Source organism: Apodemus sylvaticus, chromosome 8, assembly GCF_947179515.1.
Source record: "Apodemus sylvaticus chromosome 8, mApoSyl1.1, whole genome shotgun sequence".
Classification (NCBI taxonomy): domain Eukaryota; kingdom Metazoa; phylum Chordata; class Mammalia; order Rodentia; family Muridae; genus Apodemus; species Apodemus sylvaticus.
In genome coordinates, this window is record NC_067479.1 from 62,504,940 (window position 1) to 62,521,230 (window position 16,291).

At 39.5% G+C, this 16,291-nt stretch overlaps 1 protein-coding gene across 15 annotated transcripts in view; it reads left to right on the forward strand.

Annotated features, from left to right (window-relative positions):
* Positions 1-16,291, forward strand: part of Hmbox1 (homeobox containing 1) — a 133,465-nt gene that overhangs the window by 81,153 nt on the left and 36,021 nt on the right. For all 15 annotated transcript variants that reach the window (XM_052191197.1, XM_052191195.1, XM_052191198.1 and 12 more), the window contains 2 exons: positions 4,923-5,033; positions 14,923-15,076. In XM_052191197.1, coding sequence (XP_052047157.1) covers positions 4,923-5,033; positions 14,923-15,076 — 265 coding nt within the window. The remainder of the gene's footprint in view (positions 1-4,922; positions 5,034-14,922; positions 15,077-16,291) is intronic.

Genomic DNA, 16,291 nt, shown 5'->3' on the forward strand with positions numbered 1-16,291 from the left:
TAAGATTCCAGAGAGGAATGGTAACTAGAAGAAAGATTTGGTAAAAATGAAAGCTTTTTTTTTTTTTTTTTTTTTTTTTTTTTTTTTTTTTTTTGTTAAAGGTTAAGCTGAGCTAGCTCCTCTAGGAAGATAAGCAGGTGAGGGATGAGGATAATGGATTACAGTTAGGCTTACTGTGTTGGCCTACGAGAAATTCTCATTAAAGCTGCCTAGCCAGTGGTTTCCAAGAACAGGCTGTGCCCTGAGAGTCTCTTGCATTTACATGACATTTTAAATCATTGTTGATAATTACGATGATCAAAGAAAGAGGCTTAAATATGGAATCCCAGTGGCCACTAATGAATAGAAAGCTAGCACAGCACCTGGAGCCAAAAGGATGCTCTGGAGGAGCTGGGTCCCTCATTCCAAGGATGATGACCTGTGAAGAGCCAGTAAGTTGTGGCAGGAAACAAAACATGGAGAGGGATCCAGAGTCCAGTATTGAGATTTGGAAGGCTGGGTCCTAGTTAAGAGCCCTCTAGTGGAGGAAGCGTGGTGTGTAAGCGCCTGAGAGGAGCCAGTAAAGCTGCCGGTCACAGGCATCATGATTGGATGGGGCTAAAGACTGTCCAACCCCCTTGCATACAAGGGGCCGACTTTCACACTGGAAAGAAATTAAGCAGGACTTAGTTTTAGTCGGTATATGTAAATTATATGTAAGTGTGTCTTTGCTTCAGCCCTACAAGAGATAGAAAAGAAGAGGTTTGTGAAGAGCTGAAATGCCCCCCCCCCCAAAAAAAAAGATTTCCTTCCAGAGCAGGGAAGGGACTGTCTGGAATTTTCTCCCTAGGGAAGTAGCAGAGCTGACAGACAGTGCAGAGAAGCTGCTGGTACCTGAATGTCAAGTCCCACAGAGCTTCCAGAGCAGCCAGGATTGTGGGTCAAGGACCCTAGAGAAAAATCATTTCCGAGTGTGACATTTGCTGTTTATTTTGCTGTCTTTTTTGCAATGCCTCTTCTGGAAAATGGCTTGCTTAACTGGTTCGTTTTCTGCATTTATTGTCCAAATCCAAGGTGAGTCAGGAAGACAGCCTGTATCACTTGCTCCTCCCTCTGTTTTATTACATTCACAATTACACAGAGAGAAAGGTGTAATGACATATCTTTAAGTCAGTCACATGCTTACCTCAGAGTAAAATTGTAAACAAAAGGCAGAAGTGGACTTCTTTTTATAAGTCTTCATTTACTTTAATTGCACTTTTTCTGGATTTTGGTTTTTTTGAGACAGGGTTTCTCTGTATAGCCCCAGCTGTCCTGGAACTCACTCTGTACACCAAGCTGGCCTCGAACTCAGAAATCTGCCTGCCTCTGCCTCCCAGAGTGCTGGGATTACAGGCGTGTGCCACCACTGCCTGGCAATTGCACTTTTTCTAAAAGAATGAACAGAAACTAAAATATTCAGTGTCAAAAACCAAATATTAAAACATTTATAGAAAGATTGAGAAAGTTTTAGTGGTAGAAATGCAGGGAAATTTTTAAATTTTAGATTTATAGTATGTATCTGTAAGCTTTTGATATATATATAGATAGATATAAATGTAATACAGGGCATATAAAATTATATATTCATAAAAGTGAATACTTTCTATATCAAGGGCATCTTTTATATATATATATGTATATATATATATATATAGTCTTTGAGCTTTAAAAATTTGTGGGGATCTTTTTTAATTTTAAATATGTATAGTAGGTAACAACCTAGTGACTTATAAAGTATAGATAGCGATATTACCACCTTCTATATCAGTAAAGAACATCTCTGGTTACCACATAAACCTTCATCCTCGACCTTTTCTTTCCTGCATGGGCGCCAGTATGCTGATTTGCATCCCTATATACAGTATGGCATATAGCTTTTGTGTGTGTTTGGCTTTTGAGAAGCAGCATCACCTCTGTGAGGTATGTATGCTACTAGTTTAGTCTCTTCCTGTTGCTATGGCTGTCTGCAGATACCATAATATATGCATTCTGCATTTGATGGCCATTTAGGCTTTGGAACCAAGGAATTCTCTGGGTAATGCTCATTTATTATTTATGTATTTATGTATTTATTATAAAGATTTATTTATTTATTATATGTAAGGATACTGTAGCTGTCTTCAGAAGCACCAAAAGAGGGCATCAGATCTCTTTATGGATGGTTGTGAGCCACTATGTGGGTGCTGGGATTTGAACTCAGGACCTTTGGAAGAGCAGTCAGATGCTCTTACCCACTTAGCCATCTCTCCAGCCCCATAATGCTCATTTATGAAGTTTTTGTCATGTCTTTTTGAGTATGTCTGTGCTGGATAAATACTCATTCCTGTGGTTTATATATACAAACTTCAGTGTTTATGGATTCTGTCCATTTGTTTCTGAAAAATAGCCCTGCTGTGTGTGAATCCCATGTTCTTGTTAATAAGTATTAATGGATTATTGTTGTTACATGAGTTTTGTAACTTTCAAAAAAATATTAAATTTAGCCAAGCTGGTGGTGTGCACCTTTAGTCCCAGTACTTGGGAGGCAGAGGCAGGTGGATCTCTGAGTTCAAGGCCCAGCTGGTCTACATCATAAGTTCCCAGAAAGCCAGGGTTACACAGAGAAAACCTTTCCTGAAAAAAATAAACAAACAATATAACAAAACAAACAACATTTAGATGCATGCCAGTTTTTGTTATGAAAATATACTGGAGCTTGATGTCCTCTTGATGGGCTCTTGCTACCTGCTACACAGCATGGACAACTCTCAAAGCTAATGGACTCTGTGTGTTCTAATGTGAGGGTGATTTATTACTGGAGAAAGATAACAGATCTCAGACATACTTTTTCTTAATATATATTTTTAAACTTGCCTGTTTTTTACCTATGTGGTAACAGCAGGAAAATCCAAATAGATTTTGATTTCATGGTGCTGAATGATCATTTCTTCATTCTTATTTTAGAGTAATATTTAAAAGATAACATAATAGCAAAACTAGATTCTGGTTAGTTGCCAAACGCAGCTGATTTAATAATTTAGAATAATTACCATTCTCATCTAACAAGCACATGCACGTGCTGCACTGGGTGCCAGCACCTGTGTCACATAGACCTTCCACTGCTGGGAACATTTTCAACTTCAGAATCACACCCTTTGAAAACCGAAAGGCACTGAACTAATGAGATGGCTCAGTGGGTCAAGACACCTGACCCCAAGCCTGACAACCTCTGTCCAGTTCCTGAAACCCAAGTTGTCCTCCGACCATGTGCACTGGACACACACACACACACACACACACAAAGAAAGTAAAAGTGGTGTTTAGTCAGAGAACTTTCTGTCATAGTCTTTCTTTTGGCTTCTCCTGCCATGTTTTCTCTTGTCATCTTCTAATAGGAGTTGCTAAGTGTCTGAAACCCTGAGGCCTTGCATTTAGTTAACATGTGATGATGTCATGGTAGCTCTGCCTTCTGTTGAACACAGTAGTTTTTACACAGCTGTTTGTACAGTAGTGTTTGGTGGTGTTGAGGTGCCACAGTAGATGTCTTAATCCTTTGGAGCAGTGTTTCTCAACCTTCCTAATACTGCAACCCTTTAATACAGTTTCTCATGCTGTGGTGACCCCCAACTGTAAAATTATTTTGTTGCTACTTCTTAACTGTAATTTTGCTTCTGTTATGAATCATAATATAAATATCTGATCTTCAGGATATCTGATAGCTGACTTCCAAGGGGCAGGATTTCTTTGTGAAGCCCTGGCTGTCTCAGAACTCTCTGTAGATAAGGCAAGCTTCAAACTCAACAGATTTGCCTGCTTCTGCCTCCTGAGCACTGGGATCAAACGCAAGTACCACTACTGCCTAGCGTGCTTTGGAGGCTTTATCATAGTCAAATAAAGAGTAAACTCTTTATCATAGTCAAATGATATTGTGGAAATGTCTTCTTTATTTTTTTTCCTGATTTCTCTGTTCTTGCCAGTTGTATATTGGATGGGATTTTAAGACTATAATGGCCAGAATGGGTGTGTGATTCTTCAAAGTATTGAAATATTCTTTTGACTTTTTTTTTTTTTTTTTTTTTTTTTTTTGGTTTTTTTGGATTTGGTTTTTTCAAGACAGGGTTTCTCTGTATAGCCCTGGCTGTCCTGGAACTCACTCTGTAGACCAGGCTGGCCTCAAACTCAGAAATCCACCTGCCTCTACCTCCTAGAGTGTTGGGATTACAGGCGTGCACCACCACTGCCTGACTTCTTTTGACTTTCATATGTCCACATCTCTAAGTAATTGCTGACAAGAAATGATTAACAATAGCACAGAACTACTACTGTATAGTTTGCTATGTCTGGAAGGGAAAGTCAACTCTAGAAACCATTTTTCGTTACTGGGCTTTCTTCAGAGGTCATGTTATAACCTAAGTCTGCCAACTCTTGCTTCTCTCTACTAATGGAGATGGGTCTAAAATGCTTAAATGAATTAGCAAGTGGCCAGAAACCGTATTGAAGACAGTGTTTTCAATGACCCTTCCTTTCCTAGCCCCTTAAATCTTTTTATTAGTGTCATTAATGAGAAATGAAATTTGCTGACTAGATTTTTCTCTCTCAAAATAACTGTTAAGGCGTCTCATGTTCTTAAAGCAGCCGTAGACTGTTGATCTGGGGTCTTCTCATTATCTCATGTTTATGGACTCAGTTTGCAGATTCATTTTAGAAGGCACTATCACATCTGTGTTGATAGAATGTTTGGTTTTTCATAGGTCATTTTTGCATATGTTAGTATGGTCAGACTAGTGTCAAGGAGTTTTTCCAAGTTACAGCTTCTCACACAGTCATGTAAATAAGCACCAAGTAACTAAAACCAGCAGGACCCTCATTAACTTGTCTATGATTTCAGTGCCCCACCAAGAGCTATTTTTCTTTCTCTGTAGGGATCAGTCAGAGCCGAATCTCTCACTGGCTGCTGCAGCAGGGATCTGATCTGAGTGAGCAGAAGAAAAGAGCATTCTACCGATGGTACCAGCTTGAGAAGACAAGCCCTGGTAAGTCTCCTTTTCATTTATTGTGCTGAAAGGAGAAAGCAATTATGTCAGTGACCCCAAGTGCTAATTTGTTGAGAAAACTTGCTTCACACTTTAGTATGTTCCTCTATGCAAGCAGGCAAACTGAGAGCCTAAGCCCTGCTCATGATTGTGCTGAGGTTTTGTTTCCAAGGGGCTCGCCTCTTCTTCTCAGCTGCCTTGTGGTTTCAAGGTTAGATGATTTTCCTAGGCACAGTTTGGAAGAATCAGTGGCTGACCCCTTTTTCTTCAACTGGAGGTGCACAAATAAAATTGTACCCTTTTTTTTTTTTTTTTTTTTTTTTACATTTTTGTTTAGAAAAACATTATGTTAACTAGTCTGTATTTGATATTTTTTATTCAGTTCATACTGTACTATTCCAATGATCTCTTCAAATGCTTTTGTATTTTTAATTTTTGTGACTGGGGTAATAAATATGTTTTAGAATTTTAAGGTGAAGCCATTTACATAGCTCCCAGGAGCAGCACTAGATTGGAAAATAGGATGAAATCTTAAGAGAAAAGATCATGAGTCTTGGTGTCCGGAGTGGCCAAGAATAGGCAACATTTATTCCAAGACACTTGTAACAAGTAGATAAAGAAAAATATGACATCAGAGAATGTCTGTCTCGGGCTGCACAGTGCTCAGGTTATGATGTAGTGGTCCTTGTTAGTATAACATTTACATCGAGATGCCTTCTGCAGCAACACTGCATAAAGCCTGCAGGCACACCAGGGGAGGTGTTGCATGCAACAGCATTGACCCTGAACAAGTACACAGTACTGCATTCAAGTGCCTTTGTGGGGTGGGGAATGGAGGGTGTTGTTGGTTTGTTTCTTTCCTCAACCCAAAAGGCCGTGATAAGACAAAACAAAATATTAACAATCTGTATAAAAGTATTTCTAGACTCTATTTTTCCCTATTTTCTTTTTTGAAGTGTTATAAATTACAGAAATTTAAAAAGACCAATAAGGTATCCAGCTATTTTCAGTTAATTTTCTTAGATACGACAATTGTGAACATTTTTGCTGTTCACTAATATTTTTTAAGATTTATTTGGGGTTAGAGAGATGGCTCAGCAGTTAAGAGCACTGACTGTTCTTCCAGAGATCCTGAGTTCAATTCCAACAACCACATAGTGGCTCACAACTATCTGTAATGGGATCTGATGCCCTCTTCTGGTGTGTCTGAAGACAGCTACAATGCACCCATGTAAATAAAATAAAATAAAATAAAATTTAAAAAGGAACTTAGATAAGAATAAAATTAAAAGAAAAAAGCTTACAACAAGCTATGTCTCTCACACAGAGTATGAACAATCTGAACACTATAAAAAGGGACACTGTTTTTTGAGATGCAGCTCCAGGGCATAAGGAGAAAGCATCTTCTGATTGCCTATACAGTGGGAGTCAGAATTAAGGGCTCCATTAGATTCAGGTTGAGTGTTTTTGTCAGAAATAGTGCATAGATTTTTTTTTTTTAAGTAATTCCTGTCATAATGACATCAATTTACATTGAGATGCAACAAAAATAAGATGGATTGATAGAGAAATGTGTGGTAGGTAGGTGTAAGGAAATATTAAGCAGTACAAGCACAATTTTGCTGTGTATTTTTCTCAATGAAACACTAGGTGAAAATACAGTAAGATAGTAAGAAGTCGGCATTGCCATGTGTCCTAGAGCAGGTCAGGTGGTGGCCCTGCTTGTGTCTGCACTCGATGGTGCTATGAAGGTGGAGACGAGATCTCTCCTTCCAGTTTTAAGTAGTCAGTGTGACTTCTGCTCCAAGGTAAATACTCTGTCCTGTGTTAGGCAGTCTCAGCATTCCTTGAAGATCCTTGCTCAAGCAGGTCTTCCAGGGAGATTCATAAAAAATTATGAACAATCTCATCTATCATTCCTTCAACATTTATCAGCTGACATTTTGCTTTCATATTTTCTAGCAATGTCTAAAAGCATAAGCAAATCTCTTGAAACAGTGCCTCTATTCTTACTACTGTTACATGTTCCAAGGCGGCACCATTCTCAGGAGAAATGCAATGCAAATGCCATGTGGGTTTATATTTCCTAGCAGTCACATTTCAGAAAGAAACGGAAAATTCACAGTAATGATATATGTTAGCACCTGTCACTTCAATGTTTAATTTTCATGTTGAAAGTTGAAACATCACCACTCCCTGTTTACTTCTTGTCCAGATTCTTTAGAAATCAGTAGGTATTTTACACTTACAACATGGTTTCCAACCAACTACATTTCAAGTGCTCAGTTGTCTGGTGCTTCCATATGAGACCAGCACAGTTTGACAATATTTTTGAATCCGTTTGTCAGACCTGATGCTAGTAGTCTTCTGAAGATGAGTTCCTTCTCCTGTGACTCATGCCAAAGCCAGTCATTTAAGATGCTAGCTAGATGAAGAAGGAAAGAAACTTGGTGTGTGGTGTGCTTCACAGAGACACACAGGCATAGTGAGGGTTCAGCTAGCTATATGAGGTACTGTGTCTACCTGAGGTTTGGTTCCTAGGACAGAACTTGCATGGAGACGAGTGTTTGTTGAGCTGAGTTCCCACACTAGGGATCAGGGCTGTACTCCAGCTTGGGGCAGGGAGGGGGGAGCCTTGACAGAATTCCTTCACTAGAAGCAGGAAAGAGCTGCAGCAGCATTTGAGGCTCACTGAGGACTCCTACTGAGAAGCTAGCTTCCAACCTTGGAATGGTTTTGTTTTTGTTTTTAATCTTACTTCCCAATTCAATGTATTTAGAAAACTGAGCTAGGCCTGCCCAGCTCCCAAGAGACACTAAAGGAAGTTGGAAGGTAGCACAGGGAAAGACTAACAGCACTCAAGGAGGCTCTCTTGTCAAGCATGAGTTCCCTATGTGCATAAGTCGGCTTCTCATTGAAGTCGCATCTCTGCCTCCTGTTTAAAACCCGAGTCTATACTCATTTCCTTCCATTTTCTGTATGTTATATTTTACAAGTAGCTAAAACAGAAAAAAGGAAGTTAGTAAGTGTCAAATGGTAGTTGTGTTGTATTTATAACAGTTGAATCTTCCCCATCAGTATTTAAGTTTTTTCTGTCTTTTCGCCTTTAATCTAAGAGGTAATGTGGCATAGGATTCTTCCTGGATATATTAGTGTGTCTTTGTGGACTTTAAAACAGCCTTTGGTTCTGTCTAAAGAATGGTGGTGTTTCCTCTTCTGTGGGTACTTTGGAGTTGCTGTAATCTTTGAATGCAGTGTGGCGCCTAAGGTTCTTTTCTCTCTGCTTTTTAAATAGTTGCTTAGAGTTTCCTTACGCTCTTCTTTGCAAGTCAGTAGAATCACCTCATCAAGAAGTGGTTAAATTCTGTACCAGAAAATATAGTAGAATATTGTAGTTATGTTTTGTGTGAATTATGTTTGCATGCAGTGAAACAGCATACAGAAGCTTAAAATGTAAGATATGAAACAATATATACTACATTACTATTATCCAAGGAATAGATACACACACACAGAGGCAGTTTAGATTTCTGTAAGTATAGAAGCCGTTGGGGACTCTAGTTTAGAACAGTTCTGAAGAAAGATGCTGTTGATAAGGGGATATGTAGAAAGACTTAATTAGCCAGGCAGTGGTGGTGCATGCCTTTAATCCCAGCACTTGGGAGGCAGAGGCAGGCAGATTTCTGAGTTTGAGGCCAGCCTGGTCTACAGAGTGAGTTCCAGGATAGCCAGGGCTACACAGAGAAACCCTGTCTCAAAAAATAAAAACAAAAACAAAAAAAAAAGAAAGACTTAATTATTTAACCTCTGGGTCTTTTGTTTGTTTGTTTGTTTGTTTGCTGGCTCATTTTTTTGTTTTGCAGTGCTTGAGATTAAATCCAGGACCTTGTGCATACAAGGCAAGGCAGGCATTTTACCATTGAATAATGACCCTTTTGTGGCTTTCTGAATTTTAGACACTGTATTGTGTCTAAATGTATTTGAAAAATACATATAATGTGTACTGAAAGGAAGGAGGGAGGGAGGGATAGAAGAGATGTGAAAGTCAATTTAGTTCATGTTAAGATCTAAGAGCTGCCCCTGCTCCTGAGGTGTGGTCCTGTAGCTTGCCTGAAGCAATCTGTAGGAAATAAACTGTGCTTTCCTTGTCTAACAGACAGGTTATCAGAAGAAATGTCAATAGCATCATGTTGTCACATATACTTTGAGAAAAATATGTAAAGTTAAGGCAAACTGCAAAATGAAAAGCTGACTTTTCTCTGCAGTAGAAATGCCTGGCAAACAAATCGGCTGTGTTTGCAGACTCTGCTTATATCAAATGACTTCTGGTTGCATTCCTCTAGTGAAATTCTTCTCCCAGCTTCCTGTCTCTAGAGCCGTTCCAAGTTTTTACAAGTCTTTCCTTTACAAGGTTTTCTTTACATAAACTTTTCAGTTAGGGAAAGTGGGGTTCTTTTTATTGATAATCCAATATCTATAGATATAATATGATTCTCTGATAAACAGACCCATCATCAGAATTTCCCAGCACATCTCAAAGCCTGCTAAGTCTTATAAATAAAACATGCTGATGGAAACTAATCACATGGACTTGATCTTGTTGCTTATGACAACATGTACAAGAAAATGCCTCTTTTCTTAAAGAACCAAGTGCTATAAATTCAGTGTGTTTGATGTGAGAAAAATTCCTTTATTAATTCAAATTAAGCTCCACCATCTTCTCTTGTCCGATGTAGTCATTACTACAGCAGGCAGGATTTTCTGGCTCCTGCAGGCTCATGACACTGATCTGCAGACTTTATATTAAACCGAGTCAGGTGGGAGGCTGTGCACAGTGCACATGAAGTGAGTGTGTGGGTCAGAAGGAAACACCTATCCTTCCCATATAGCATGCCAGAGCTCTGGGGAACACATTCATGGCATTGGCGGCGATGAAAAGCCATTGCCATTTCTGTGGATAGTGCTAACAACCTTCGCCTACTAGCTGATTAGTAGGGCCTCCCCCCATTCTAACCCTGTACATAAAATAATCTACAGAACACTCACTGAAAACCTAAGGTTTATTAGCATATTATGAAAGCAGGCTTTTTTTTTTCTCATGAGTTTAGATTTGCCAAAACACAGTACAAAGTTTTGTTTTAGTGTAAACTCAGGTGTAATGTGGAGCAGGCATTACCGCCAGCCCAGAAGTCCTGTGTCACTGCAGGGAAGTTGTAAGGCTTATCCTCGTTATTCCCGCCGTCTAGTTTCTTTGCACTGTCTTGTCAAAGTCCTTAATTTTTAAATTATCCTTTTCTTGTAGAATTCATTGCTCCCTGTCTGCTGTCTGAATCAAAACAAAATAGACTGGGCTTTCTAGAAAAAATCTGTATTCATTCAAAGTGCTTCATGTGCTCTTTTTTCAAGCGCGAGCGCGTGCACGTGCGTGTGCGTGTGTGTGTGTGTGTTGGTGTCTGTGTGTGAGGATGGGTACACATGTATGTGGGTACCTGGAGGTCCAAGGTTGATGACAGGAATCATCCACAGCTGTCCTCCACCTTCCTCACTGAGGCAGGGTCCCTCTGCCCATCTCCAGCTCACAGATAGAGCTAGTCTTTGTTTGGGGATGGCCAACTCCACATTCCCAGGCCGGGTTCCAGGCAGCTAGCTCCCATGCCTACCTGGCTCCTTGTGCTATTCTGAATGACTGCTGCATTGATAAAGACATGGAACACAGGGGGGGGGGACCTTCAAAAAATTAATATGGTATTTTAAAAATTAAGAATATTTACAGATTGAAAATTATTCAGTCTCATCTTTCTATACATTAGTCTTGATTTCTTCCAAGAACACTAGGTCACTCTTTTATTTTCTTGGGGTTTTACCCCTTTCCTAATTTCGTTTTTTCCCTTCCTCTCTGACCAACTTAATCTAAATAACTTTCTTACACGAAGTCTAGACAATGCAGAATATTTTTAAAGATTAATATTATTAACAGTAAATCCCAATACCAAAAAGGGATTTCTGTTGTACCTTGGCTGTCTGTTTCCTTCAGCCTCTTAGTCTGCTCTCTGTTAATTTGCATGCCTACCTAAGAGAACATGCCATAGCTCTGCAGCCTACGCTGGAGCTCACTGATGCTGTGTTCTGTTTTCCCCATCTCCTCTACTCTGAAACTCTCCATCTCTTCACCAGGGCAAATGTGGTAAGAGAACCCATGGCCTTTCCTGTTCTGTTTCTGCCTTCTTCTTGACCCCCTGGGATGTTAGCTTGGTTGTTTTGGACATTTTTCTTTTTGGAACAAAATTTATATACTTTTAAATAGGTAAGTTCTTATCCTAGACTCTTACTGTGTGCTGTAATCCTTGCTTGCTCTGGTAAAAATAGGAAAGACTTTGAACCAGGCTCTGGTTATTTTGACAAAAGAAACATTTTATTTGTTTGTTGATTTATTTGTATGAGTGTTTTGCCAGCATGTATTTCTGTGCACCATTTGCAAGTCTAGTACCCAGAGAGGCCAGAAGAGGCCATCAGATCTCCTGGAACTGAAATTACAGTTGTAAGCTGCCAGGGAGGTTCTGGAAATTAAACCTGGGTGCTCTGGAAGAACAACCAGGGCTCTTTAACTGCTGAGTTCCTAAACCCTTTTCATAAACACATTGACCATGATATAAAAAATTTAAACTCACTGATGATAATGGAAGAGATTTAAACCTATTAGCCTTGATACAAAAGATTCACACCCACCGGCTGCCTGGAAAGGCTTACAAACTTAAGTATCATAAATTAGGATCTGAAAAATGCCATAAACAAAGATACAGCAGATGACAAGTGAAAAATGATTACAGCTTTGTGACTAATAATTGATGTTGTATCTCCACTCAGTTAAAATCTATAGTGCAATAAAAAGGGACCAGAAACTAACAAAAGTCAGAATAACAGTAGCAGAATAGAAACAAACAGAAAATGCTCATTTTACCATTAATAAAGTATTTTATCTTAAATGGATTTTTTTTTCCTGCTAAATTGGTGCACTTGAAAAAGTGTTTGGGAGCTTATGTGTTTGGGAGGATATGATGAAATAACAACTGGACATGGTTGTGTGACCTATATTATCTGCTGTCATACAAACCATGCCGCAGTCTTTCAGTTTAGCACAACAAAGATTTATTTCCTGTTTCTAGAGATCAGGAATCCACGAGAAATATCCTCATGAGCTTTTAGTCAGGGTGTCAGTCAGGGCGCAGTCACTGGAGCTGGCTGGTCCACATGCAAGGCCACTCACATGGGTGTTGCCTGTCCCTGATCCTTACTGCCTTATGGCCAGAGACAGCAGTTTCTCAAGAACCCCAGCATCCTTTCTCACCCAGCAGCTCCTCCCTTGAGTAAGTGACCTGAAAAAGAAACCAAAGAAAGATGCCCTGGTGTTTGAGTTCTGGAGGAGACTTGTTTTTACTGCCACATGTTGTTGATCACACAGTCTAGTCATGAGTACGGAATGGGAAAGCATTACACAAAGATACAGCTACCAGGACGCAAGGAAGGACCCATGGAGCCTTTGGATTCTGGCTACCAACATGCCTTTGTTGGGAGTATATGCCTGGGTATTTATTTCTCTCTGTAAAATGGCTATAGAAGTATCTATATGATGTGTATACTGTGGGGTACGTGTACAAGGTAGCTTCTCCCTCCACTGTCGGGCCCTCAGGTAGAACGGCAGAAGCACCTGGAGATCAGGGGAGCATCCTTCACTCTATGCAGTCTTTCTGCATGGCTAGCATGTGCATTTGATCTGACTTCCTAACGGACAGCTAAGCACACATCCAAGGAGATCCAGACAGAGGTACAAAGCTCCCTGTGATTGAGCTTTGGACTTTGTCCATGTCATAGGACGACTTACTGTGAAACTTCATCTGCCAACCTGCCCTCGGCAGTTATGGTTGTGAGAGTTGCTGTTAAATCAGCAGTACTTATAAAAAGAAGCTTTTATACTGGATTTATTTTAAATATAAAATTAATGAAATTTGAGTATAGATTGGAGAAAAATTAAAGTAAAGTGAAGCTGAGATATTTTAGCTTGCCATTTGAAGAAGAGATTTACTAATAAGGGAGAAACAGAAAGAAAGTATGTTTGAAAAGGACAATCTAGGCTTAAACCATTGGTCTACATCCACAAAAATACAAATATGCTTCCTTTAGGAAGGGGATTTAGCTAGGCCCACATTTTGTATACCTTTAGTTCCAGCTACCTGGGATGCTAACGCAGGAGGAACTATTGAGGTCAGGAGTTAAAGGCTAGTCTAAGCAACATAGTACAATCCTGGGTTTACATGGAAGGGGGAGGGAAGAAGGGGGGAAATATATGTGTATTAAAATAGAGACATTATCCATGGTGTTACCTGATGATATGATAGAAAACAGTTCTTATCAGTGAATACAAAAAAATGTATTCACTGTGTGAGAGTAATATGTATTCATATATTCATAAATCTCTTGAGTTTAACCTGCCTTTCCAGGACATATTATTAAGAGTTTTGATTAATTAGACATAGTGAAGCATGCCCATACTTCCAATACTTGAGAGGTGGAGGCAGGAGTTCTGGGATATTTTACTTCTTGTCTAAAAAGAAAGAAAAAGAGTTTACATTAAACTATAGTCAGAGGAAACGTCCTGAAGACAATAATCAGAAGAGTGATATGACTAATTACATTTGGGAAAGATGAATTTATCAGTTCACATAGTAAAAGAGGAACAGGAAGCAGAGCCCTCCGGGGAATCATGCCAGTCTCTGTTCAGATCTGTGAGCTAGGTCCATGTAAGCCTGAGACAATGTGGCTTCTCTGGTTTGAGTCTAGTTGCAAGTCCAGAACCAGCCACAGAAAAAAACATGTGATAGATCAAGAATTAGTGAATTATAACTGGTTGAAGCTATTTGAGAAAAGCTAGTCTAAATTAGTGAATTCTTTCAGATTGAAGTTGTTATAGTTGAGAGGTGAAAGAATATGGATTTTACTTTATTTAATTTACTTTATTTAATTGTAAGATATTTGCTAAAATTACTTATGGAAGAAATTTACTAAGATTATTAGTCTGAATCCTGCTCACTGAAGGCTTGTAAAACATCATCTTATTTCCTTTTTTTTTTTTTTGGTTTTTTGGAGACAGGGTTTCTCTGTGTAGGCCTGGCTGTCCTGGAACTCACTTTGTATACCAGGCTGGCCTCGAACTCAGACATTTTTCTTTTTGAGACAGTGTTTCATAAAGTTGAAGCTAGCCTTAATAACTATGATCCTTCTGTCTCTGGTTTCCCAAGTGGTGGGCTTACAGATGTGCACCACATCTGACCTAGTATACGGATTTCAAAAAAGGCTTAACAGGAAAGTCAAGTCCTTCAGGAGGTAGGTCTCATATTTTGTATGCAATGCATTAAAGGAACTTAGGGACACATAGAAGCAGATGGGAAGGTGACAGGTATGTTGACTTTCACCGGCTTTTGAAAAAAGAGACTTTTACCTCTTTGGGATTTTCCTTTGGTCATTTTTTTTAATCTTATGTGTATAGGTTTTTGCTTGCATGTATGCCTGTGAACTATGTGTGTACAAAGCCAGGAGAGGTGAGAAGAGGGCATTAGATCTCTTAGAACTGGAGTTACAGATGGTTGTTGGCTGCCATTGAACCCAGGTCCTCTGGAAGAGCAATCATTGCTTCTAACCACTAAGCCATCTCTCCAGCTCCTTTATCATGTTTTTAAAAATAAGAATATTAAATATCTTGGCCTTTAAGCTTCAGCAGACAAAGGAAAGCTCATACTCAGAGCTCATTGTCTTATTTTCATGATATCTTCATAATGCTGATTTTTTTTTAATTGTAAGATATTTGCTTAAAAAAAAAAGGTCTTGTTTATTCTAGGGGCTACGTTAAGTATGAGACCTGCTCCCATTCCAATAGAGGACCCTGAATGGAGACAAACGCCTCCCCCAGTCTCCGCCACACCCGGAACCTTCCGTCTTCGACGAGGGAGTAGATTTACCTGGAGAAAGGAGTGCCTAGCTGTCATGGAAAGGTGGGTTTCCTGGTCCTGTGAGACACTTGGCGGCCTAGTTCATTTCTAAAAGATAATCTGAAGTCCAGATTCTAGCTCTGCAGGTAGTATAAAATATTAGTATAAAATATTGATAGATAAGAGAGCTCATAAGGCTGGAGTCAGCATCTGTCCGCTGATTTTACAGCTTAATTTTGTCCTCTGCCAGCTTTATAGAGCTAAGATTTTTAGGGTTTTTGTTGTTTATGCAGTTGTTTTTGACATAAGGGTCTTCTGTGTAGTCTTGGCTCTCTTGGAACTCACTCTGTACACCAGGCTGGCCTCAAACTCACAGAGATCCTCCTGCCTCTGCCTCTCTAATGCTGGGATTAGGGTATGCACCACCACCACCCAGCTTAGAGTTAGTGTTTTTAAATGTATATCTTTCTATTATTTTGAAAACCCTCTGTGAAGCTTAATTTTTCATTAGTGTTGAACCGTAAAGGAAAGCACTGAGATTTGCTTTCTACAGAAGATGAACAATCTCACTGAGTGGATTCCCAAAGGTTAAAAGCTGCGTGTAGCAGAACCTGAGCCATGTCTGTTTTCAGTACTTTTGACAGCTTCATTTTTTCCCATCTGACATGGTATGATACATGCTTATAACATAGTGCTATATTTAGTATGTATTCTACAGTGGAACTGTCCTTTAAGGAGCCCCCATATTCTGGCATAAGTGATGTACACAGGATTCTGATTTGCCGGAAAAGTTGACAACAACAGGGTTTATTCTTACCTAATCCAACCACTAGTGTAGCATCCTGGACAGAACATTTGATGCTGATTTAGAAGTCCCATAAACCTGATCAGGCTCTGATCAAGTCAAGAGACCAAAACTGTATCTTTCTTGTCTTCAGTAGCCAGCAGCATGTTACCTAGGCTGTTTACTATCTCTTACCTGCTTCATTACTGTTTCCCAATGCATTGACATCACTACCTGAGGGAAGACAGGCTTTAGAGTTAGAGTTCAGATGGCGTATGTGAGGTGAATAGGTAGCCACAGTGGAACCATCAGTTATCTATTACTGTGAGGTACGCTCTTGACTGTAGCTAAGAGTAGACTATATGCTCAGTAATAAACCAGTGTCTTCCTGACTGACTACAGTGGAAGGGGAAGACTTTAGTGTTCTGGAGATCTGATTACAATCTGCTCCATTTCCCTCATCTGTGCAGTTTGATTCTTTCTGAATGTTTGTT